The 25,304-nt window shown below is 38.7% G+C and overlaps 4 protein-coding genes and 1 pseudogene across 9 annotated transcripts; 4 read left to right on the forward strand and 1 right to left on the reverse strand.

Moving 5' to 3' along the window:
• Nucleotides 1-559: 559 nt before the first annotated feature.
• On the forward strand, nucleotides 560-4,357 carry LOC103456357 (serine carboxypeptidase II-2). The gene is made up of 10 exons (XM_008396069.4): nucleotides 560-1,023; nucleotides 1,378-1,485; nucleotides 1,745-1,840; nucleotides 1,929-2,021; nucleotides 2,123-2,208; nucleotides 2,301-2,564; nucleotides 2,718-2,851; nucleotides 3,238-3,333; nucleotides 3,573-3,678; nucleotides 3,860-4,357. Exons 1-10 carry the CDS (start codon nucleotides 747-749, stop codon nucleotides 4,046-4,048), a joined length of 1,449 nt encoding a protein of 482 aa, XP_008394291.3. The 5' UTR covers nucleotides 560-746; the 3' UTR covers nucleotides 4,049-4,357.
• Nucleotides 4,358-5,146: 789 nt separating this feature from the next.
• LOC103456356 (uncharacterized) lies at nucleotides 5,147-8,387 on the forward strand. Of its 4 annotated transcripts, none has more exons than XM_017322602.3 (8): nucleotides 5,537-5,666; nucleotides 5,862-5,953; nucleotides 6,130-6,199; nucleotides 6,330-6,489; nucleotides 6,664-6,745; nucleotides 7,126-7,342; nucleotides 7,445-7,509; nucleotides 7,970-8,387. In XM_017322602.3, the coding sequence occupies exons 2-8, from the start codon at nucleotides 5,882-5,884 to the stop codon at nucleotides 8,222-8,224; spliced, it is 921 nt and encodes a 306-aa protein (XP_017178091.3). In that variant the 5' UTR covers nucleotides 5,537-5,666; nucleotides 5,862-5,881; the 3' UTR covers nucleotides 8,225-8,387. The 4 variants fall into 4 exon arrangements, with proteins under 4 accessions (XP_008394288.3, XP_008394290.3, XP_017178091.3 ...); XM_070813875.1 differs by having other exon boundaries at nucleotides 5,554-5,666; nucleotides 6,130-6,231; XM_008396066.4 differs by lacking the exon at nucleotides 5,862-5,953 and having other exon boundaries at nucleotides 5,147-5,666.
• A 1,197-nt stretch (nucleotides 8,388-9,584) lies between these two features.
• On the forward strand, nucleotides 9,585-12,182 carry LOC103456355 (uncharacterized). 3 transcript variants are annotated; one of them, XM_070813877.1, is made up of 7 exons: nucleotides 9,587-9,776; nucleotides 9,996-10,174; nucleotides 10,622-10,723; nucleotides 11,152-11,225; nucleotides 11,309-11,412; nucleotides 11,592-11,657; nucleotides 11,780-12,182. In XM_070813877.1, exons 3-7 carry the CDS (start codon nucleotides 10,659-10,661, stop codon nucleotides 12,050-12,052), a joined length of 582 nt encoding a protein of 193 aa, XP_070669978.1. In that variant the 5' UTR covers nucleotides 9,587-9,776; nucleotides 9,996-10,174; nucleotides 10,622-10,658; the 3' UTR covers nucleotides 12,053-12,182. The 3 variants fall into 3 exon arrangements, with proteins under 3 accessions (XP_008394285.1, XP_070669978.1, XP_028950633.1); XM_029094800.2 differs by lacking the exon at nucleotides 9,996-10,174 and having other exon boundaries at nucleotides 9,588-9,776; nucleotides 11,780-12,088; nucleotides 12,126-12,182; XM_008396063.4 differs by lacking the exon at nucleotides 9,996-10,174 and having other exon boundaries at nucleotides 9,585-9,776.
• A 680-nt stretch (nucleotides 12,183-12,862) lies between these two features.
• On the forward strand, nucleotides 12,863-15,855 carry LOC103456354 (pentatricopeptide repeat-containing protein At4g30825, chloroplastic). The gene has a single exon (XM_008396061.4). It carries the CDS (start codon nucleotides 13,046-13,048, stop codon nucleotides 15,749-15,751), a length of 2,706 nt encoding a protein of 901 aa, XP_008394283.3. The 5' UTR covers nucleotides 12,863-13,045; the 3' UTR covers nucleotides 15,752-15,855.
• Nucleotides 15,856-16,112: 257 nt separating this feature from the next.
• On the reverse strand, nucleotides 16,113-25,288 carry LOC103424884 (DNA-directed RNA polymerase 3, chloroplastic-like; annotated as a pseudogene).
• Between the last annotated feature and the right edge of the window lie 16 nt (nucleotides 25,289-25,304).

Raw genomic sequence — 25,304 nt, forward strand, 5'->3', positions numbered from 1 at the left:
GCTTTGATTTTTCCTCTCCAATATCGTTCAACTATAGTAACAAAGAAATTTGTCAAAGTAAACATTATGTCGGGTTTGTCTTGTTCAAAGTCTAACTTTTTCGACAATCTTTATAATTTGATATTTTTTAAAAAAAATTAATTTAATGTCAATTTTTACTGTTCATTTCTTAGGGGATGTATTCAATTGGGATGGTGAGAGATTTTAATTCTTTTAATGAATTTAGGAGTATCTAATATGAATTTTAAGTGATTTTCTGAAATTTAATGTGTATTCAATCAGGATTTTAAGATAGTTTATTAATTAGAACTTTAAATTTTTTTATAACATTCTAGGTGTATTCAATTAGAATTAAAATTTAGAGAATTTGGAAAAGTTGAGGAATTTGAGAGATTTTATAGTGTATTTTAAGCATCCATAAATCTTACATTCCCATGAAATTTCGAGGGAATTGAATCAAAATTTTACATAGAATCTCTACAAATCAGTTAAACTTCATAAAAATCTATGAATTTAAAAATTCATTAAAATGTCGAATACACCCCTTGTACTATTTTCTGAAAAGAAATCGAATTACATCATATCTTTTGGCCCGCTTTCCAAAGATGACAAAGACTGTTACCTTCCCAGGTCAGACTAGCATATACGGTGGTTTTGTGGTTTGCCAGCAAAACCACCAGAGCCAACCTCCTATTTCTCTCAACTAAAGCCCCTCCCGTCTTTCTCTCGAGTCTCAACCCAGAAAAATGGCGAAACCCAGATGGGATTCTGCTCTCAAAGTCTTGATCATCCTCCTCAATCTCCATCTGGGCAGTGTTTTTTCAGCTCCTCCCGCCGACCCAATTGCCCAGCAGAACTTGGACAGAGTTGCCGATCTCCCGGGGCAGAGCTTCAACCTCAGCTTTGCCCACTTTTCTGGGTACGTCCCTGTCAATGAAGATTCCGGGAGAGCTCTCTTCTACTGGTTTGTCGAGGCTGCCGAGGACCCTCACTCCAAGCCCGTTGTTCTCTGGCTTAATGGAGGTCCACCCTTCAAACCAAGCTCCAATTTTTTTTGCATAAAGCTTCATTTTTAAATTTTTTTGTGCATATAGCTTCTCGTTTTTCTTTGTGATTGTGCTGCTTTGACTTCTGTTTGCTGCTAAAATTTTGTATGTCCTTCCATTTTGTTTAATATTTGGAATACATTTCTGGGAAAAAAAATGTTTTCTGAGGTGCCCAAAAATCTTTTGAGCGTTCGGATGAACTTGTTAGGTAGAAAGTTGATTAATTTCCTATTCATTTGCTTGTGAGTAGTTTTTTCATGAGTTTTTGTTGCCAATTTGCTTTTTCTTACTTGTTATAGAATTTTGTTTGAATGGTTTCTAACCTCCTTAGGACCTGGATGCTCATCCATTGCGTATGGTATGGCGGAAGAAATTGGCCCGTTTCATATCGAGGCAGACGGGAAGACCCTGTATTTGAACCCTTACTCTTGGAATCAAGGTGAGATGCTTTTCATAACTATGTTCAATTCGATGAGCTAAAATGTACCGCTACGAAAAGGTACCAGCTAGACCGCTAGAGGTTTTGGGTTGTATTATCTGTGAGGAATGTTACAAATTGTGTATTTATCAGTTACGTCTATGAATGATATGTATAGGTCAGGAGTAGGGTATATTTTCAGAATGATGAAACCATTTCTGATTGGTTCTTTACAGATACATTCTATGCAATTGCCTGATTCCTTTTACATTGTTTGCAGTTGCTAACGTTCTATTTTTCGACTCACCTGTTGGAGTTGGGTTTTCTTATTCGAACACTTCTTCTGATTTGCTATCCAATGGAGATAAAAGGACGGGTACCATCTCATGTCTAATTGTTATGCTTCAAGCGATTTATGTTGTTAGTTTATGCACGTTGGTTTATTAATTTCTGTTGTTTTGCAGCCAATGATTCTCTAACATTTCTATTGCAATGGTTTGAGCGCTTTCCCCAGTACAAGGGAAGAGACTTTTACATTACAGGAGAGAGCTATGGAGGTATATTGAACTTATGTTCTTCTTTATATTAATGTAATATAAATAATTCTTGTATTTTGGTGTATTATTTATGACTTGATTGGTTCCGTCTTGTGTACCAGGACATTATGTTCCTCAGCTGAGTCAAGCAATTGTAAAGTACAACTTGAAAACTAAGGAAAAAACAGTTAATCTGAAGGGTTATATGGTATATGGACTACATGCTTTTCTAAGGAAAACGTTTGGGATATTTTATGTTGTTTAAACACATCGAAATAACAAAGTATATTTGTTTTGCAGGTGGGAAATGCTCTAACCGATGATTACCATGATCACTTAGGCGTTTTCCAATTTATGTGGTCAGCTGGTTTGATTTCCGATCAAACTTACAAGTTGCTGAACCTTCTGTGTGACTTCCAGTCATTTATACACACCTCAAATTCATGTGATAATGTTCTTGACATTGCTAATGCGGAACTTGGAAACATTGACCCTTACAGCATCTACACTCCTTCATGCCCTGCTAATGTTAGCCAGTCAAATGGGCTGCGGAAACGAAGGAATGTGAGTGCACAATAAACTTCCTACTACACTGCATTCGAGTTCATCTCTTACTTTAAAGTTCTTAATGAATCAAGAATTTCCTTTCTTTCCAAAAAGAATATGCTTGCAAGATGTATTATCATACTGATGCCGAAATGTGATTCCATTTGATAGACAGTTGGCCACATCAGTCAGAAATATGATCCTTGCACCGAGGCACACTCAGTTGTATACTTCAATCTACCCGAGGTTCAAAAGGCACTTCACATTGATCCAGGTCACGCACCATCTAAATGGGCAACATGCAGGTAATCAGTTGAAAAAAGTGCTTCATGCTTTTGATTGCATTAGAACTTTTGGTTTCTAATGAGCCAATCCTGAAGAGCATTGATGGCTCAAGACTTCAGGAGCTTTGGCTAACCGTATTTGCGTCTACTAAATATGGACTTTGATTGAATAAATTGTAATGGTTAAGAAGGTGAAGAATACATTGAAGTTTTAGTCAACCACCATCTTTGCCTCCATCTGTGGCTGGTGGAGCAAAAGCTGCGTAAAAATGTCTTGCCTGCAACCGGGATATGTTATCCTAATTTGCATCTGGAATTTAAACAACGTATAAAATTTTGTTTTCCCCGCTTATATTAGGGTGGAAAGGTTTACATATTATGTAATCCCATATTTTGCTGTTTTGTAGTGATGTGGTAAGTATGACTTGGAAGGATTCTCCTAGGACAGTGCTGGACGTTTACAAGGAGCTGATACATTCAGGACTGCGTATATGGATGTTCAGGTCCCTCTCATCACCATGCTGATATAGATTCGATGCTTCTTTAAGTTTTGGGATTAGTTCCAAAAAATATAATTAACTTCACTCAATCCTTTTGTTTTTCATGGTCGTTATATAAACAGTATGGAATAATGTGTCGATTGTAAAGGAGGCATTTTCGGCACATGGTTTGGGAATACCATTTTTGTATAGTTAACTTGCTGGTACTCATCCTACTTTTGCTGTTTTCCCATCTATGGCAGTGGTGATAATGACGCCGTAATCCCAATTACATCTACCCGATACAGTATAGATGCTCTTAAGCTTCCAACTGTCAAACCTTGGCGTGCATGGTACGATGATGGGCAGGTAAACAACCTCTGGGAACTATTCTCTCCCCATTAGGAACAGAATACTGAAACAGGATACAGATTAAAATTCTTGTTTCAAACATAGAACTATTGCTTTGAAACTACATATTACACCTAGAATAGTTTTTATCCTTCAAAAACAACATGATTTAATACGGTTACCCCTCGTTAATTAACAGGTTGGAGGATGGACACAAGAATATGCCGGGCTGACATTTGTGTCAGTGAGGGGAGCAGGCCATGAAGTTCCTCTGCACAAACCCAAGCAAGCTCTCACACTCATCAAATCCTTCTTGTCAGGATCTTCAATGCCAGCGTCCGAACAACTTATCATGCCAGCATCCGAACAACTTATCAGCGACTCTTGAAGGTTTCATTTCGCACTCGGTGCTGAATGAGGAGGAAAAATTCCATCTGCTGTAATGCTTGGTTACTCATGTCTCCTTTCGAGACGACGTTGTTGTAAACTAAAAAAAAAGACGGGAAAAAACTGGTGTGACCGTCAACGTAGAAGTTGGAACAGGCTGTGCCTTTCAATAATCGTAGTGCAAATTGCTATGCAAACTTGCCCTTTGTATCCTTAAGATTGTCACCCCTCCATCCCTTTCTTTTTTCTAGTAGCCTTGTTAAAATATTTTAATTTGGCATTGGCTAAAAGGATGCCTTTCGAATTTGAATCTTCATTTCGGTAGTTTAGGTTTTAGAAAATCGCTTAAAAAATTTATTTTAATTTGATGTTGGTTGGATGCACAAGTGTCATTTTGCATATGGTTAAATGTTCTATTGGATAGGGTGTTAGGTTCATGGTATTCATGCATTTGGGTTCGAAACTTCCTATTCTCCAAATTAGTGTAACAGCTTTGTGATCTTCGTCTCGATAAATTTTTGGTGTGTTGGTAACACGGTCTTAGTACACCAAGTATTATAATATGGGGTGTGCCATTTTATTTCTCACACATCCTTTTAATTTTCGGCCGTCAGATTGGATGAATTGAAGAAGATCAACAGACAGAAATTAACAAGGATGTGTGAGAAGTAATTTGGGGTGTGTGGATAGCACGCCCCTTGTAATATAAGTGATTAAATCATTGGAAAAAAAAAATTAACCGCTTATATTACACGATTTATATCCGGTAGGCTAAAACATTTCTCCTTTCCATTTCCTTCAATTCCGTTCTCATCTCAATGATGTTATTAATCGCTTATATTATGACACTCAATATAATGATTTATATCCGACACACTAAAAAATTTGTCCAACCCCTCCCCTTCGGTTTAGTTATCATCTCACAATGCTGTTTAATGTTCATAAACGTTCATCCTGTTGTAAATATGGTGGATGTCCACGTTGGCCACTAATCCACTAAGCTACAAGTTGGAATAAATGTTGTCTTTCGCTGTCTGCCAAAGCTTACTCCCTACGATTCATGTTTTTTATATAAATGCAACACACACAAAACATAGGTGAGAGACTCACGGAAGAGGAAGAGAGAAAAGAGAGGAAGAGGAGAGGAGATAATAGAGAATTATCTTTGTATTCTTATTATTTCAGATTATAATGAAAGCATCACTGCTGTCCCGAGGATGTACTCCAGTCACACTGACTGTAGAGGAACCTCGTAAATTTTGTGTCTTGTTTATTTATTTCACTGCATACATCGTCGATTTTATAACACATCCGTAAGGTCATTTTTTAAAGATCAATTTTGTTAGATGACAAACGACTTTAAGCAGATAATGTGGCTTCTACCCATAAATTACCAAAAAGGTAAGGGGCTGATTGGCAAATAGCTTCAGAACAAGTTAGCTTCTCACCTGCGGGGCCTTATCACGTGTAAGTAAATATCAAACGAGCACACCAACCGAACGAACCACACAGAGCGGAAGAAGAAGATGATGCCCAGATGCTCTGTTCAATCGACCGACGCTCAGCTTTTCCAGAGCTTAAAAGGCCTCCAACAGCTTGCCGAAACGCACCGTTTCAAGGTTCGCTTTGCCTGAAATCTCTCCTCTCCTAGCTTAATCCAAGTTTTATGCATAATTAAGCACAACAACAACAACAAAAAAGGCTTTTTCGGTTAAGTGGAATCGGCTATATTGCGTTCGGTTTTGTTTGATACATATGGATGATTGAACGGTCTCTGAATCGAGTGGTCTCTGGATCAAATAACGTTTTTCTAGAGATTGATCTTTAGACGACGATGAGGGGAATGAACAGTTTGTATGATAAAACTATGCCGTGTCACCATTGGAGGAGGAGTGTTTTCTTACATGTAAGCAAATTAGCAAAGCAATTCCAATAGTGAAAGGTTCTAGTTTTGATGGAAAGATTTATTAGAAGTTGTATTTGTGCGTATTTTCGTTGATTTAGTGAGCTTGAAGTGATTTCATAAGCTGGTCCAAAACTTCAACTTAAATGTAAATTATGCGTTTGGTGATGTGCGTGCAGGCCTGGTTCTTGGATCAGTTTGGAGTTCTCCATGATGGGAAGCAACCTTACCCTGGTGCAATTTCAACATGTATGTTTTCGTCTGTTTGTTTTGGCATTTGGGTAAGCTTCTGTTTTAGTTGGTAGTGCAACAAGCCGTTCTAGTCTCGATTAAGCGATGAGGCAGCGGTGATTTGTTTGAACTTGTTCTTGTTTAATAGTGAAGAAGCTAGCAAGCAGTGGTGCAAAGATGGTTATTATAAGTAATTCATCAAGACGCTCGTCTACAACCATGGATAAATTGAAAAGCCTCGGGTTCGATCCTTCTCTTTTTGTAGGAGCCATCACTAGCGGAGAACTGACACATCAAAACTTACAAAGGTTGACCACCAAACCATGTATTCTTTGAACAATATCAATGCTATATGAGGACTGGCATGTAGGGTTCCAACAATATGATAACATTATGGCTGATTTGCATTGGTATTACGACAAACTGTTTAATTTCTGCAACCATCCACATTGTAACTTCTCCTGTATGTTGTCATGTAAAAGGAGAGATGATGCTTGGTTCGCTGCACTGGGAAAATCTTGTATTCATATGACTTGGAGTGCTCGTGGTACCATATCTCTTGAGGTACAGCCATTGTTAACTCTGGAGGCCATTTTTCTCCCTTCCTCTAGTGTATTACGCTTTCTTGAAGGAGCCTCTGGGGGCTCTCTTTCTCCCCCACCTCCTTCAGGCGTCCGTTAAGAAACTATTTGAATTTTATGGCATAGTGGCTTTACTTTTCAGTAAGACAGGAATCTCATCATTTACTGTCACTGGTTTTAAGAAAACTATCCTTTACAGGCCAATATGATTTGTAAAAGATTCAAGATTGAATTTTTTTTTTCCAATAATCCACACGCATTAAAATTTCCCCAGATTTGCTTTACAGAAAAATCTAGCTATGGAAATCATGAAATTGAAAACCTAGTCATTGATCTTACTATTACTTTATCAATCTCTTGTAGGGCCTGGGACTACAAGTTGTGGAGAATGTTCAAGACGCCGAATTTATTTTGGCCCATGGCTCTGAAGCCTTGGGGAGTCCTTCTGGTGATGCGATTCCAATGAAACTTGAGGAACTTGAAAGTATATTGGAACAATGTGCTGCTAAACACATCCCTATGGTGGTAGCAAATCCAGATTTTGTGACTGTTGAGGCTAGAGCCTTGCGTGTAATGCCTGGTAATACTATTTATTTGGCTGAATACAATACCCATATATATGATGGATATTTTTAGCAGTGTTGATTGTTTGCTTATATGTGCCTCATGAATTTTCTATTAGGGACTTTGGCTTCCAAGTACGAAAAGCTTGGGGGTGAAGTGAAATGGATGGGCAAGCCTGATAAGGTAATTTAACAACATTGTTCTGGTTACCATTGATAATGACTTTTACCTTAATATATATTGCTTTTGCACTCTACGGTCATTCTTTCTCTTGGATGCGTCCAAGCACTTAAATGCGGTCAAGTTATTGAGCTTGCGATCTGACCCTCGTATGAGTTTTACATATTTGGTGCTCCCTAACATAAATCTTTTGCTCCACTCTTGTGCAACTTCTTTAATTGTTTGACTGTCAAATAGTTAGCGAAGTTTTAGATTTGTGACTTTTTATTCAGTAAAGCGATTTGAAATGCTTTTTAATGCTACCCGCATTCTTCTCACATTGTTCCTTGATTTGGCAAATGGATATGTAAACCTTATCTCAAATACGATATTGTGAATTGTTTCCCAGTTATTTCGTTTCATAGATTTCTCTTGTTCTCTTTGCTTTCCTTTCTGACAAGCTTAATTATACGTTTTTACACAGATCATCTACAAATCAGCTATGGACTTAGCTGGTGTAGATCCTGCTGAATCTATCGCAGTTGGCGATTCTCTTCACCACGACATCAAGGGTGCAAATGCAGCTGCAATCCAATCAGTTTTTGTCACCTGTGGGATCCATGGAAATGAACTTGGACTCAATAGCTTCGCGGACGTTGCAGATTTATCTTCTGTGCAAGCTCTTGCTTCCAAATACGATGCGTACCCGTCATACGTGTTACCTTCATTCACATGGTAGAACTAGAATCCCATTGTAAACATTGATTAATACTAGTTTCCTATCACATTTACAAATGTTTTACAGATGGATCATCTGTACTTGCGTTTATCGATGTTTGAGACCTTGAACCATTTGAGTTTTTGACCTGTTTTGGATGAGTGAAGATCAAGGATTTAGTTCATGAACTGATTTTTACAAGAAAGTAGCTAGTTATTTGACGTGAAGTAAATCTTTTCGATAACTTGTTTTTACTAATTCGGACGTTAATGCATACACCTTGTGTTGGTGCTGCCATATTTGTAGACAGATGTATCAAGGATGTTAATTGGGGTGGGTTTGGTTAAAATCGGTTCGGGTTTTTTTTGTCGAAACTGAAAACCAAACCAAAGTTTATGTGCGGTTTATGTTAATGTTGGTGTACAAAGTTTGCTCAAAGTTTTAGGAATGTAAGTACGAGTTTCAGGAATCAAATCAACGAATAAAAACACTACACAGATTGGAAGGAATAGGAATAAAAAGCTTTATTTATTTATTTATTTTTGTCAGATGGTAGATTTATTAGATTGAATGTTAAATTAGGAAACTAACGGGGTTTGAACTTACGTCGTAGCGTAAGAACAACACTCTTCTTCACCACGGTTGTAAAGGACCACTTGCGGATAAAAAGCTTTTTACCTTTTCAAATCTTTGCCAGTTTAATGATAAATTGGAGGAGGTTAATTTATTTGTCAGTTCACCTTTTTAATAACTAGATAGAATCAGAGAATTTCAGTCTTCTCTAACTACTATTGTTTGATTCACAAGCACAAAGAGTCGAATGCAAAACATGTTGTGTGGAATACAAATATGAAATTCGTACCTAATCAGGTGTTCAAATTATTCTCTAGTGGTCTCATTCTCATTAAAAAAAAAAAAACTAACCAAAAGTCTAAAAAAAAATGAAAAATGATATATGAATGTGTAGTGAATAGTACTAAGAAAATGTAAAAATGTGACTGTTCGTTAAAAATGAATAGTACTGAAAGAGTTTCGTTAAAACCTCTTAAAAAAAACAATTACAATCACAAGCATTTGATTTTAGGGATCTTTTGATATGGGTCCAATTGGACTAAAAATTAGACCTATTTAAAAAAATAGGCTATAAAATTGGACCTCTTTCCTTGATTTTTTATATAAAAGTCGGTGGTTGACTTGTGTTTGTTGTATTTTCTTGAATTTATTTATTTTTTATTTTTTTGGTAAAACCCAGCAGTTTATGACCGCAATCAATTCCCTTGGAATTATAAGATCAGAATTTCCTAGGAACTGTAAGATCTATTTCTATAGGCCGTCAGATTGATCTGACGGTAAATATAATAACTAAAATAATATGAGCGTAAAAGTTTCTCATTCTTTCACAATCTTCCCTACCCGTCTGGCCACCACGCCCACCACCGAACCAACCTCCCCATCCAAGGCTGCACCCACTCGTCGCACCCCGCAGACTGGTTTTCTGTCACCAGATGGTTCGTCGGACTTGAGTTTCATCTCCCTCTCTCCTCATCTCATTCGCCCACTCTCCATCTCCCAGGTATGCAACTTTCTGCAACTTCTCTCCCTCTAAATTATAAATTTTGTGCAACCCATGGCCGACCCAGGTTGTGATCAAGCTCGATTGGTTACTGGGTCGGACCAACATGGTCGCTAAGCCTAACCCATCTTCTAATTTTTGCCAAATTCAATACCTTTACCTTGATTTAGCAAACACCAGACTTTTTGTTTTGCTAATTACATGTTCTGTAATTCTCAGCATATAAGAATAATGAGATGCTTCACATCGATATCAAAGAGCCTGAGTAGTAAGAAATTCGTTTTCTTTTCTCTTATTGTGGGGTGAAACTTAAAAAGATGGGAATTTCTGTTTAGGCAGTGAGAGTTCATGTGGTGATGTGGATGCTACTCCTGATTCTAAAATATCGAACGAATTTGGTACGTGACGAAATTTTTGACAAGTATTGTGTTAAAGACTATGCCATGATTCTGAGGTATTACTAGCGGGATTGTGTTGTCGCTAGATAAGCAGGGACCGAGAGTTTCTTAGGCATATGGACTTTGGTCATTTATTGGATCATAGTTTGGCATTTGATAATTTATCTTTATATTACAGCTTCTCAGTTAAAACGGTATTCGACTGAGGATTTGGATTCCAATTTCTTTATGAGCGGTGCAAAGTGGTTGTGCTTCATGTTGTGGTAACCTCGGGCGTGTAATTGACTTGATCTTGAGGGTTCAATATTTAAGAGCCATTTGATTTGAAAAGGGCATCACATAGAGGCCTTAGTAAACATTTTCACGAACTTGTTCAAGTACATAAATATACACTCATCTTGTTGTAGCTAAAACAGAATGGAATTTAAGATCTCATTGATTTTGCAGGAGCAAAAGGTGAAAAGAAGGCTGAAGGAGCAATAAAATGGTGGTTACCAATTCTAATTCCCAGAACAGGGAGATTGTGGTCAGGAAGAGGATTGCAAGCATGTAACTCTCTCTCTCTCTCTCTCCCTCTCCCCCTTCCTCCCTCTGTGTGTGTGTGTGTGTCTTTGTGCACACATTCAAATTTTGGTTGTTACCTTGGAAGTCATAGAAAATAAATAGTTGAAATTTGAAGTTAGTGTTATGTTAAGAAGTGCTTCAAGGTTAAGTAGGAATCCTGGACTTATTAAGTAACTCAAACACTTCTTCAAGGAGAAAAATCTGTAATGCGGCTGTATATTTTGTATGAATGAGTAAAACTTATGGGACTGAACTGAATTTAAAAGGCATTCAAGCTTATGGATTTTGATATTATGGAATCTTTTGATGTATTAAGTATTGGAACTGATTGATGCACTGTAGTATTTGCTATTAGCCAGTACATGCTTAACAATTCTATTATGCATCTTTGACGGAGATGATTCACTGTGTAGATTCAATAAACGAGAAGAGGATTTTTCTTCCTTGAGAGAATACAATGATTACTTGGAGGAAGTGGAGGACATGAGTAAGTTTTTCAGCTTAACTGTAGCTTATACAGTTATAGCGTGATGAAAAGTTAGTCTGACAAAGGGAAAAATCATTTTGTAGCATTTGACTTGATCGAAGGAATAGATGTTCCTGCTATTGAAGCGAAAATTGCCAAGTACCAGGAAGAAAATGCCGAACAAATAATGATTAACAGAGCTCGTAAGGTATTTCAAAATAAGATCACCATGTTTTGATCCCTTTCCTTTTTTGTTCCTAACCTTCTGATTTTGTATAATGGAAAAAGAGGAAAAGAGGATGCAGGCAAAGTGGCAATATTGAACTCTTAAATATTTTCTGCTAAGTTTATGCCATGGTTCTAATGCTGGTGTTTTCGATCAAATAGGCTGAAGAGCTTGCTGCAGCTCTCGCAGCAAGCAAGGGACATCCCATACAAAATGAAACTGATGCGGTAAGAGTGGGATTGTTACGTGTATGCATTCTCTTTTGTTTTCTTTATATGACCTTGCACATTTTAAATGTTGAAACCCTTCAAAGAGATTTTGTTAACTGATATGATGCGTCTAATGATAGGGTCTGAGCCAAGGCTCACAAGCAGGATTTGGTGCTGGTACACAGGGCCAGTATGCTCCTACAGTTTCAGGGCAACCACGTCCAACCGGCGGCATGGGTCCACAACCACTACCACTTGGAGGAGGGGGGCATGATCTGCACGGATACGCCGTTGACGATGAAGAAATGGTGAAGCTGCGAGCAGAGAAGGGTGGTCGGGCAGGAGGGTGGAGTGGAGAGATAAGCAGGAAGAGGGCACTTGAAGAAGCCCTTGGTAGCATTTGGATTTGTTAGGATCATAATTTTTCTCCCGAGTCTGTAATTGTAAGAGCAGAAACATGCCTTCTCTTTATGGAAAAAAGAGAAGGCAGAATTATGTACGAGTGCAAATTATTTATCAGAAATATGCCTTCTTTTTATGCAACATCCGTCCTCTTACATTTAAATTTGAATTTTTTTGTTGGTATCATTCGCCGGACGGGTAAGATGGTACTAGTGTACTCTTGCTCGACTTACCTGTACTGGACGGGTTCAGTATCAACTTATTATAGCTAGTTTGTTGTGGTTTAAGTTATTTTTTATAAGATTTTTTAGCCAAAATGGTCTCTGAGATTTGCGTATGTCTTCACTTTGATTCATGAGATTTGAAATCAATAGAAGTGGTTTCCGAAATTCTCCACAATCAATCATTTTAATCATTTTGTAAAATTATGTTAAATAAGGATCAAAATGACAAAAATACATTCAATTTAAAACAACAGGTCAAAATGATTTGGCAAAAAATTGAGGGTATTTTCGTCGTTTTATTCTTATTTAATGAAGATTTTTCATGGAATGATTAAAATGATTGAGGATGGACAATGTCAGTGATCACTTCTATTGATTTCAAATCTCAGAGATCAAAGTGAGAAGTTATGCAAATCTCAAAAACAATTTTAGCTAAAAAAAACCTTTTTATAATCAAGGTAAATAGATCGATGTATTAAAAAAAGTTGGGGGAGAAAAATAAAAATAAAAATAGGTCCAAGCAAGTGCAATAACCAATAAGAACAGGGCCAGTACCGTTATAAAAATAAAATAAAATAAAGGCATAAAATCCTGAAAGGCGCTAACTTTCCTCCACAGCTTCAAACTCCGTTATCTCCAACTCCCAAATTCAAAGTTGTGTTCATCTGAAATTACGCTTTTATTTTGCAGATTCCAGAACAAGTTGATGATAAAGTTGTGTTCTTTTCCCCCTATTTGTTTCCGGTGAGTAATTCATGTATTGAATCGGCTTATATATATATGATGACCTCACTGAGATTTTCAATCTCTTTGGACACGTTTGATTCTTCAAACAAGTTCAATTCTTCTCTTTGCTACGGTCATGCAAATGTTAGCAGAGCTTGTGTAGTTAATGCTCTGAATTGGGGAAATCGGATTAAGGTTTCTGGGTTCCCATTCGAATTGTCGGGCACTTCGGAACTGAGTCAGATGGGTGAGGAAATCAATTTGAGCTTGGTTGAGGGAAACCCGGATTTTCGACACGAAAGTGAGAAGGGGTCTGGGGGGCCAAAGAAAGAGCGTAGGAGAGAAAAGGGTTCGAAGTTAAGTTCAAGAAAGAGTAGGTGGGTGAGGGAATTGGAGAATTTGTTTGTGAATGGTGGTGAATTTGATGTTGATTATTCTGTTATTAGCTCTCACTTGAGCATGGAGCATTGTAACGATATTTTGAGACGGCTAGAGAGGTGTAATGATGTCAAAGCTCTTAGATTCTTCGAGTGGATGAGAAGCAACGGGAAATTAGAGCGCAATGTGAGCGCTTTTAATTCAGTTTTAAGAGTGATAGGAAGGAGAGAAGATTGGGATGCAGCTGAAAAATTGGTTCAGGAATTGCTTGCTGGTTTGGGAGGTGAGCTGAATTATCAGGTTTTCAACACCCTTATTTATGCGTGTTGTAAGTTGGGGCGCGCTGAGTTGGGAGCCAAGTGGTTTCGAATGATGCTGGATCACAGGATCCAGCCGAACATTGCAACTTTTGGTATGCTAATGGGACTTTACCAGAAGGGTTGGAATGTTGAGGAGGCGGAGTTTACTTTCTCTCAAATGAGGAACTGTGGAATTGTATGTCAATCAGCGTACTCTGCGATGATCACAATTTACACCCGCTTGAACTTGTATGACAAAGCGGAAGAGGTCATTGGCTTGATGAGAGAAGATAGAGTGAGATTGAATTTGGATAATTGGTTGGTAATGATTAATGCCTATTGTCAGCAGGGTAAAGTAGACGATGCTGAAGTAGTACTGGTCTCCATGCAAGAAGCGGGGTTTTCTCCAAACATTATTGCATACAATACTTTGATAACTGGATATGGGAAGGCGTCTAAAATGGATGCTGCTCATCACCTATTTCTGGGCATAAAGAACGCTGGATTAGAGCCTGATGAAACAACTTACCGTTCTATGATTGAAGGTTGGGGTCGAGCTGACAAGTATAAGGAAGCAGAATGGTACTACAAAGAGCTCAAGCGGTTGGGGTACAAGCCTAATTCGTCTAACCTGTACACACTAGTAAACTTGCAAGCCAAGCATGAGGATGAAGAGGGGGCCATCAGGACTCTTGACGATATGCTGACAATGGGGTGCCAATATTCCTCGATTCTTGGTACTCTTCTGCAAGCATACGAGAAGGTAGGAAGGGTAGATAAAGTGCCTCGCCTTTTGAGAGGTTCTTTCTATCAACATATTCTTGTCAGCCAGACTTCTTGTTCCATTCTTGTCATGGCTTATGTGAAACACTGCTTGGTGGATGATACTATGAAAGTGTTGAGGGAGAAACTGTGGAAGGACCCGCCTTTTGAAGATAACTTGTATCATTTGTTAATTTGCTCGTGTAAAGAGTTGGGTCGTCTTGAAGATGCTGTTAAAATATACAAGCAAATGCCGAGACATTTTAACAAGCCAAACATGCACATCATGTGCACAATGATTGACATCTATAGCATCATGGGCCTATTCACAGAAGCGGAAAAAACTTACGTGGAGTTAAAATCTTCTGGAATCGTATTGGACCTGATTGCCTATAGCATTGCTGTGAGAATGTATGTAAAAGCTGGTTCTCTGGAAGATGCTTGCTCTGTTCTAGAGGCAATGGAAGAACAGGAGGGAATTGTTCCAGACATTTACATGTTCCGTGATATGCTCCGGATTTATCAACGATGTGGCAGGCTTGATAAGTTGAAAGACCTGTACTATAAACTCTTGAAGAGTGGAGTGACTTGGGATCGGGAAATGTACAACTGTGTCATAAACTGCTGTTCTCATGCTTTGCCAGTCGATGAGATCTCAGAGATCTTTGATGAGATGCTTCAATGTGGTTTTGTTCCTAATACCATAACCTTCAATGTCATGCTCGATGTATACGGGAAAGCAAGGCTTCTGAAGAAAGCTAGGGAGTTGTTCAGGATGGCCCAAAAGTGGGGTTTGGTTGACATGATCTCTTACAATACTATTATAGCTGCTTACGGGCGAAATAAAGATTTCAGAAGCATGTCTTCAACATTTCAAGAGATGCAGTTCAAGGGCTTTTCGGTTTCCCTGGAAGCCTACAATTCCATGTTGGATGCTTATGGGAAGGAAAGCCAAATGGAAAGATTTAGAAGCGTTTTGCAGAGAATGAAGAAAACAAGCAGTGCTTCTGACCATTACACGTACAACATTATGATCAATGTCTATGGAGAGCAAGGATGGATTGATGAAGTTGCTGGTGTGCTGACTGAGTTGAAAGAATGCGGACTTGGACCTGATCTGTGCAGCTATAACACGTTGATTAAGGCATACGGAATTGCAGGAATGGTCGAAGATGCTGTCCACTTGGTCAAGGAAATGAGAGAAAATGGTATAGAGCCTGATAAGATAACCTATGTCAATCTTATCGCTGCGCTGCAAAGAAACGATGAATATTTGGAGGCTGTAAAATGGTCCCTGTGGATGAAGCAGATGGGGTTGTAAAGTTCACAATGCTGATGTATATAATCTACGGCGTTTTTTGAGCCTCTCAACACCTGATTAAGATCTTGCTCATAAATAAATAAAATCTGCTTTCGTTGATTCGATATATGTCTTCAGCACTTACATGTAGTGTGGTTTTAAGGGGTAGCAAATCTTTCATTTTGTCTCCTTAGGGTTCTGGCCGAAACTCAAATGTGACGTGAACGGTCCTCTCTCGGAGGTCTGCTCTGTGTGTATGCAGAACAATTTTTGCATAACAACAGTCAAGTATAGCTACCACCGGAGCTGGAGAAACTTAATGCTTGTACTGAGAGTAAATTCAAGGTGATGCACAAAATTCGACTCCAAACACGAGCAATAATTTTACATCTGAACAGAACTATTGATAAATTTCCTTCATTTCTTTACAGTTCTTGCTCACAAATTTGTGAGTTTCCATTGACCAAGTGTTACATGTATCTTGTATGTTTAAAGAATGATCTTTTCTCCTCCTACTCTCATACAATACAACATATGTTATACGTCGGAATACATTGAAAAGAATGACCTCCGCTAAGTTAGCTGCCGCTTCGTATCTACTTCTCTTGCCTCAAAAAAATATTCTACGCTCTAGAAATTTTATAGACCTTGAATTTCTGCAGAAGAGTCTCCCCTTCTGTACATGGGTCAGCTCCGACATGGACCGGATCTTTAACAGCGAAGATTGATCAATTCAATACCCATGAGAATCGTAGACTCGCTGATCATGGGATATCAAAGTTTGTCCTTTCGGCTTTCACAAAAGCAACCTTGGGTTTCTGTTTCACAATTCACGTTTAAGTGCTTACCTGAATGAATTCTTGAAATAGCTTGTCGGTCATTCCGGGAGTGGCATATGATACGTGTGGCAATGCTGTTTAAACATCGTTATCAATGCTTGCTGCTCATGTACCGAGTTTCAGTTGAACATGTATGGAGATTCTAGAACCTCTTGCAAGTCGAAGTCGCCTCTTTCTGGGAAGGGAGGAAATGTCAACGCTGGATATGATACTTGGAAGCTTTCTAGTAACTGGGAACAGGCCGAGTTATCATGAAGTCAATAGAAATAAACAACGAATTCAACTCAGGATGGGCTGCTGAGAGGAAAGTTTCAACTTACATTTTCAAGTATCGGCATGCTATACAGCTCTACAATTTTTTTCCGAAGTATCTCGTTCATTTGGGCTACGTCACATGCATGAGTCCAGAAGGAGTCATGCACCCCTACAACATTTTTTAACATGCAAGTGAGAATTTGAACATATTTTAGCGTGTAAGTGAGAACTAAACCATGTGTGAACCTTCAAAACATAGGCCAGCATCCCTGCAGGCAAGAGCGGTCATCATCATGTGTGAACCGTCAAGTGAGTGAACAAATTTTGGAGGACATGCAGTCCTTTGTTTTCTACCGTCTATCTGGAATCGCCAAAATGTTAACTCTACAATAATTTATGAAAGAGTAAGGAAAGAGAACATTAAGTAAGCTTACTGAGTTACTCTCCCGCTGCAAGGCTAAAACCTGAAGGGATGTTCTTATCTGCAACCCCAAGGAGAGAAAAGTTACTAAATTATCACTACAACATTAAAACTATGTAAGTGACATCTGCCCCTTTTAATCCAGGATGTTGGACAAAAAGAAAAGATGTCGGACTTCAGGAAGGGCAGAAAACCTACTCTATAAAGTCTAAGGTACTGTAACAGACAGCCAAAACTAGAGACAAGGAAGAACAGAATATGGAACGAAGAAATGATACATGAACACAATTGTAGATGCAATCATGCAACCTATCTTGATATTCTGTACTAAACAATTACTGAGACGGAATTTTTCCAAATACTGAGACGGAATTTGGGAGCAGTCTCTCCATAAATGGGGGTAAGACTAGCCGACATTCACCTCTCCCAGACCCTGCGTAAAGCGGGAGCCTTGTGCACTGGGTACGACCTTACTGGTTTGCCTGTTGATGTAAAATTAGTATTTAACTAAGCTGTCAAATTTACAAGATGTCGTTCATTTTTACAGTAGGGTTGCACAACAGGAAGACCTAGAGGAGTAGTCCAACGCACAGGTTGATTTTCTGAAGCAATTACCTGCCAAAGTTTGTAAACACAACTTAATTTATCTACCAGGCCTATCATTTAGTGTCCAGAACATGACCAAGAAAAAAAAAATCACCACACCTTGGCACAATCACCGAGCCAGGCCATTATACCACGAGCAGCTTGGAATGTCTCTCCAAGGGCAGCCAAAGTAACCTATGGAAAAGATGAAAACTTAGAAAGTACGATCTAGATGAAACAGTTGATTTTTTCTTTATAAGAATAACATGAGGTAATCATCTATAAATCTAGCAAACATATTAAATTGGTTAACCAGGCATTGCATTTGCATGTTAATTTTCAATTATTATCCAAATGATGAAATTCAAGAAACGTCTGTGGGTAAATCTTGATCAAGAAATATTTGGTCGCAGGAATACTACGGTTGGTATTTGCTTACTTTAGCAGCATAGCAAGCTACAGTGAACAGTAGTCTATCATCCGTAATAAGACACTTCTCCTCTAATCTTCTTTTTATTTGTTTGCGTGCCCCAACATAAGTAACTCCATACACTGAAGTCATGACAGTCTGTTTTACCAATTCCGATCAATCTGAAAGCTTCCAAAACCATAGATTGTTAATTTCATAAATATGCACAGACTTTTTTAAATACTTACATAACTAAAGAAATCCACATTAAATAAATAGAAAAACTCATTTAGACGGTATATTGCAACTTTGAACTCGAGAAGAAGCAAGGGAGATCAACCTGATTAACTAAGACTTGGGCTAATAAAGCATTTGGGCTTGTAGTCGGGTCCTTATTGCTGTCTCTTTTCATAATCTCATGTACCCTGGCAACATATAGATATAGAGGATAAGCATTGGTCTTGTTACCTATTCATCTAATATTTCTTCACCTCGTGGCACTGTTCTCTTGTACTTTTATGCTTGTGGCACATCTCAAGGGTAGCAAAACCTATGGAGTAAAATATGGAAAATTTAATACCTTACAGCAATTTCTGAGTAAACATTGGCAGGTTTCTCTCCAGCACCTAAGTTGACTGCAGCTGCTTCCAACTGAGAACATCACAGCAATTCAGATCAATCAACAAAGCAAAACTTTTACATAAAAAAAAAAAGGTCCTATATTATATTATAACAGAACATTGAATATTTTGACCGAAGAAAAAATAGAAAATGAGGAAAATTTGAGAACATCACATGTATACAATCATGTTTGCCAGATGACTAAAGTTCATTTACTACAAAATTTACAAAAGTAGTTTAAATAAGCAAAACACATAATGGAGTACAATAAAATTAGAGTGCAGTAACATGAAGATGCAAACAGAAAACTTATATCAATGGGGATAAAGCCTACACTATCTCTTCCCAAGGCTGCATGGTGCTGTAAGCCATTGCATGAACCATCCTAGAAAATTGAAAGGTCATCAATGAAACATAAATGGATTTAAAAAAATAAAAAATAAAAAAAAACTTTATCATTTGACCCGCACAAATAAGTTTAAAAATTCTTCTCATTTGCATCAACTTTTAAAATAAAGGGGTTTCAGAATTATATAATCCTAAACAAACTTGCATAAACTGCAGTATCTCGTTTTGCTACTCCAAGGAGTACGGACTAAGAAAGAAATTTACCAGATGGATGGGCAAATGAGAAATGACCGTATGTGGTGATGGGCTATTTAACGCTTCTGACAGATTGATACAAGACGCTAGGCACTGTAAAGGATCTTCAGCTGTTAACCACCATCGGTTTCCATTTACAGGGTTTGCTGCTGAATCAAATATATCATCAATGTGATGATCAACAAATGCTTTGCAGTCCTCATACGAAAGCTTTTCAACACCGCCTGCATGGAGGTTTGCTAAATGAATCTTCAGCCAACAAAAACCAGACTTCCCTAATGGTCGTCCTTCAGCAAATTCAAGGACCCCTCGACAGAGATCAGAACTCAAATGATTTAAATGTGGATGCATTGGGTAAGCTCGGCCTCGAAAATCAAGATTGTGAGGATAATAAAAGCCTTCCTCATCCTTTATCTTGCGAGCAACCTATTTCAGAATTGTTTGCTCAATATTATATGATTTCTTATCAATAAATAAATACTATATAATTGGATGGAGACCTTACAGAGAGCTTAAGTTCTGTATCACATCGCTGAGAATGCCTTTCTTGGTTAATCTTCTTTGCTTTTCTTACACTCCATTTCCATTTGGGAACTTCTGTTAAACCCTCAAGCGGTGGTTTATCTGGTACTGGAACCTACAAGCCCATGAGAATATTTACGCCAGATGAAATTTAAAGCAAAATCTAAACATCACAATGTCAGCAAACCAAAAATATTTTGCTGTAACGAAAATCAACCAACAAAACCAAGTAAACTCTCCTGACAAGGGAAATGACTACATTATCCTTACTCTAGTTTCTCTGACTACATTATTCTTACATTAATTTGTTGTTTGACAGAAAGTTAGAAATCATCCAATTATGTTACTCTTAAATTTTCACAAAAGAGAAACGAGAGCTATCCCACATTGGGATGTTGGCACCCTATAGGTGCTCATACTTCATACTAATGCTATGGACGTCAGCTTAGTAGATTTATTCTCTGGACAGAGTAACACAAAGGTTGAATACAAACAATTTCTTATTAAATTCAAGAGATCATTATGTGCTCACATCTTCACGATCAACCAAGCCTGCAATGTTGCCACCTTTAGCCCAGATGCTCTCTGCCATGCTAAGTACTTTTTTATTCACCCTCCATTTGGTACTTCCAGGCATATCTAGGGCCTGCACATGTCATCAAAAGTGAATATCATTATTACGATATGTACAAGAAAGTATATGTTGAAGGACTAGAATAGATCCATGGTTTGCTTCTATGCACAGGGAAAGCTCAGTTAACTGATGTTCCATTACAGATTATAACTACTATTGGTTGTACCCAGTATTCTCAATCAGAAAGGGGCAGTGACAGGAATGATGGTGCATCTCCCCATGTATTAACCAGATAACCGAGCAAAGGCTCTGGTTCTGACCTATTAATATTATACAAGGGAAACGTAGAATGGAACTCTAACTTCATGTACCTCGAATACTTTCATCATCTGCTTTCCAGAAATATTCCTCATTGCATCTACCTGCTTCCTTGATCCATGAGTACGCATGACATAAGAAGGTAGGAACAAGTGACCACCCTTGTCATACCTGCAAAGATTTAGATTTTATTGGCATCCGAGTGCATTCTTCTAATTTATTTGACATTTGATTAGCCAAAAGCCAACTTGAATAAGATTTCCTTTATTTGTTAACCTGCTGGTCAAGAAACAGAAAGAGAACTTGCTAAATGAATATACTTTATCATATCTCATACCCTTTCCACTTTCTGGGAGGCACCAACATTGGCACATAAGGAATCAACATATGCTTAGCCTGTAAAGAAACAAAGCATAAAATAACTGTAAGTGGCAGGAGTGTCCAAATATGAAAATGTAGCTTGGCGTATACAATTATATTATACATTAACTTGATGGGGAATAATTGATAAGTATTGTTTTTTAATTATAAATCAATAACTTGAATTCGCAGTGCAAACTGAATTCAAGTGTACAGAACAAGAAAACACAACACAGGAAAGAAAAACATACAGTTTTATCAAGCCCAGTAAGAACTAGGGAATCACATTCCATAACTACATAATTCTTCACAAGTTTCTGCCTATAAGGACCAAAAGAAGTTATATTAAAGCAAAGGAGAAGTGGCAGAGTTAAGGTATATGAATGGTTATCCTTTACGAACATACGCCGCATAGGTATCCATATCACCACAAAAACTCTACACATTCGAATACTACAACTTGTTGGAGTGGCAAACACCATGATAAAGTTTTACCCTGGACTTTTTGCTGCGGCCTTAAATCTGTGCCTAAATGCCGGTCTCACATCAGGTGGACCATCTGCCAACTGGTTAAGTGGAGGTTGTACATAAGTTGTTTCTGTTAATAATTCTATCAGACAACTTCCCAGCTGCAACATCACATTACATAAAAAACCAAAAATTAAATACATATATAAATAAATTTGGGTACCAATAATATATTATATAATTAAAAATATACAAAAGGATTCCTCAGCCATAATGAAATAATACAAAATGCTCAAAGCAACAAACCTTAGGCTGTGTATCACGACCCCAGGGCTTAATTTCTTCTTTTACCAAGAGATTTTGGACCTCCCTCAGTCTTTTCCTTTTAATTAAAACATTAACATGTTTCCGGAGTATCTCCTTCTCCTTGCTCAGACTGTCTTCATCAACAACAACAGTCTTCTTTCTCTAGAAGTTTTTGGTTTTCTCCAACAAACTGTGAATCCTAACCTGAATTGTAAGGTAACAATATATGATATTTAAACTTTAATTCAGTGATACTGCTGATACGGAGTACAAACAAGGAAGTATTAATGATAAGCTTAAATTGCATCAAAATAACACCAAATATATAAAATAAAAACAAAATAATTCAAATTACTCCCACTTCTTGGCCTTCCAATTTTATCATTCTTGAAAGCGTCACAGAACTAGGAAGTTGATCGTAATTTTCTTCACTGTGAAATCCAAAATGAAAGGACTCCTTCAATAGCAGTAAAAAACAAAATTAAGCCAAAATTAAGCCTTTTGTACGATCCTCTGAAATCTGCAATGTTTCTGTTTGGGATAAAATCTGAACTTTGGGCCAGAGAGAAAGTCGGCCCAAACCCAAGGCCCAGAGGAAAACTTAGGAGGCAGGAAAGAGGCTTTCGGCTGGGCACAAATTACAAAGGCCACCTGCTTACCTGCTCAAAGACCACAGGGGGTAGGTTATTCAATCACTGCACAGCCCAATAAAGTACTTTATTGGTGGCATTCATGTAAAAAAGCTAGTGAGTCATCACCAAACCGCATTCGGGCAACCGCCATTGCTACAGGAACCCAAGCTGAATCCGTCTATAAAAGGAGGAAGAGAAGACAGAATTAAGGACCCTCAAACAAACAAACAAAAGCCAAAACTCTGCTCAAGCCAGATTTGCCTTCAACAAAGCTGTAGTCAGCACAAGCCTTCATCCCGTTCGGGATAAACCTTCCCAAACCCCTGTAATAGCTCTGCTACCTTGTTCTTGGTGGTATCGATTCATTTTGTATCCTCTTCTCCCCATCAACCCCTTCTGAAAGCTTTCAGACCTTTGATAGAGCCACAAAGATAGATTTTGTAAGAAGTTCAGCCTTGGCCGATAAGGTTCAAACTTGCCCGACTATCTTTGCTCTGTCTTTGTCTTTTCTTTCTTTTAAAAGCACAATAACATGTTATATATTCTCAGTTATATACAAGTTATTTCTGGCAAAGTCACAATGAAAATGAGTCTTCAGCACTTGAATCCGATCTGAATCACGTCAGAGTTTAGATCAGATCTGAGGCTTAAGCCCGCGGGCATGTAATTTAAAGATCAGTTTAAAAGTCCTTGGCCTCAAGGCATAAAAAAGAACTCTATGTGGACTCAACCCATCCACGACGATCCTTGATAAGCGAGAAGTCCGAAGTTACTTGGGGCGCAAGTAATCAATCTATTTCTCCGTTTTGTTACTATTATATCTTGATTCGTAGAAAAGGCTTAAGCATAGAGTGAATTCTGATAGAAAGCCTCAAGGCCTACACCTAAGGCCCCACGAAGGCATCTATTTAGCTTCATTTTATGTTGCGGTCTAGTTGGTCCGAGTATAAGGATTAACTCTGATGGGAAGCCTCAAGGCCTATACCTAAGGCCCTACAAAGGCACTCATTTGGGTTCGTCCTACCTCTGGGATTCAGATAATCAAAGGTATAATAGTGATAAAACTCTGGCAACCATAAAAGGCCAAATATGATACATCCAAGCGCTGGTTTAGTTTGACAGGAAGCCTCAAGGCCTACACCTAAGGCCTCACAAAGGCACCTGTTATATCTAACTCGGTTTCTCGGGCGTATACATATTCAATCAAAGCTTAAACACCCATTCAACATCTGCCATACTGAAGATGGCAGTGGCACGCCTGAGCACGATAAAGTTAATCTTGATTGTGAGCCTCAAGGCCTACACCTAAGGCCCCACAAAGGCACCCTTTCAAATTAACTCTGTCCTTCTCTTTCAGAACTGCCCGACGAGCCTTGCCCGAAGTGTGTCTTGCCCGACCAAGATCTGCCCGACGAAGGCCTTCCCGAGCAAGCCCGAGAAGAAAGCAGGAGTACGACAGATACCCTCAACCGACGCCATTCTCCCAGGGGAGCTGTGTGCTCGACCGCCAGGAGATTCCTGCGACGAACAGTTTCCCTTTTCCCTCAATCGAAGTTCTTAAATTACAATTCTAAATAAAACAGCTGAGCAGAATGGTTTTCTTTGAAGAATAAATCAATAAATGAGCTAATCAGAAGTATTAACGCTCGAAACTCGTTCATTTCATGGGTGTAATATCCTAAAATTCTAAACCTTTAGCTTTTATAATGCACATCATCTCGCATTAAGTTACAGTGTATTCGTAAACCAATACACATCGAATCATCATTGACAATGTGAAACACAAACACAAAAGATTAAGAATTTAGAACTCACCTCCTGCTCTATGGCCATCCCGATATGAACAGCAGCTTGAACAACCTGCACACACCCGTCTTGATTCCCCACCATAACCAAACCCATGATATTATACATAACAATCAGCGCCATCTTATCCGGCGGCAGCAAGTCAATGTGCGGCGCAAACGCCGCTTTGTGCTTCTTCGTTTGCTGCACCTTCTGCTCCCTCGCAATCGCCTCCCTCAGCGGCTCAAACCACCCTAAAAACAAGGCCTTCACGTACGGCAAGCTCGGAGCCAGCTTCTTCTCCCGCATTACTCGTTCCAAATCCTTGTACTCCTCCACCATTCTCTCCCACGCCTCCGTCTCCGCCTTTATCTGCCACCGCCGGAGCAAATTTTACTTCCCCCGCCGATTTCCTTCGACTCCAATTTCAACTCCTGGTTGGCCCTTTTGTACATTCCCTTCAGAAACAGCGCGGCAATCCACGGCGGGTCTTGGATAAAAATCCGCGGCGGTGAGTCCTGCGGCGTAATCAGGTGAAATTCTCTGATGGGTAACTGTAAATTCATCGAATTTTCTACGAAATTGTCTTGGACGGAGTCTCGGACAAGGTGGGTGTGAACGAGGTCGGAAGGGGGCTTGAGGCTGAGGGGGAAAGGAGTGGAGGAAGACAGTGATGGCTTGAAGAAGAGGAGGTTGGAGGCTGAGCTGAAGAGGAACTTGTGGCTGAGTTTCGACGGCTTCGGCCATGTGGAACTGTACGTTTGAGCTTGCGGACTCGGAGAGAAGGAGGCTGTGGAAGCCATTTTTGAGAGAGCGACACGCAGCTCGAGAAGAAGATGAAACCTCTCTTAAACCTTTCGGTTGTCCATTTTCGAA

This window comes from Malus domestica, chromosome 15, assembly GCF_042453785.1.
Source record: "Malus domestica chromosome 15, GDT2T_hap1".
NCBI lineage: Eukaryota > Viridiplantae > Streptophyta > Magnoliopsida > Rosales > Rosaceae > Malus > Malus domestica.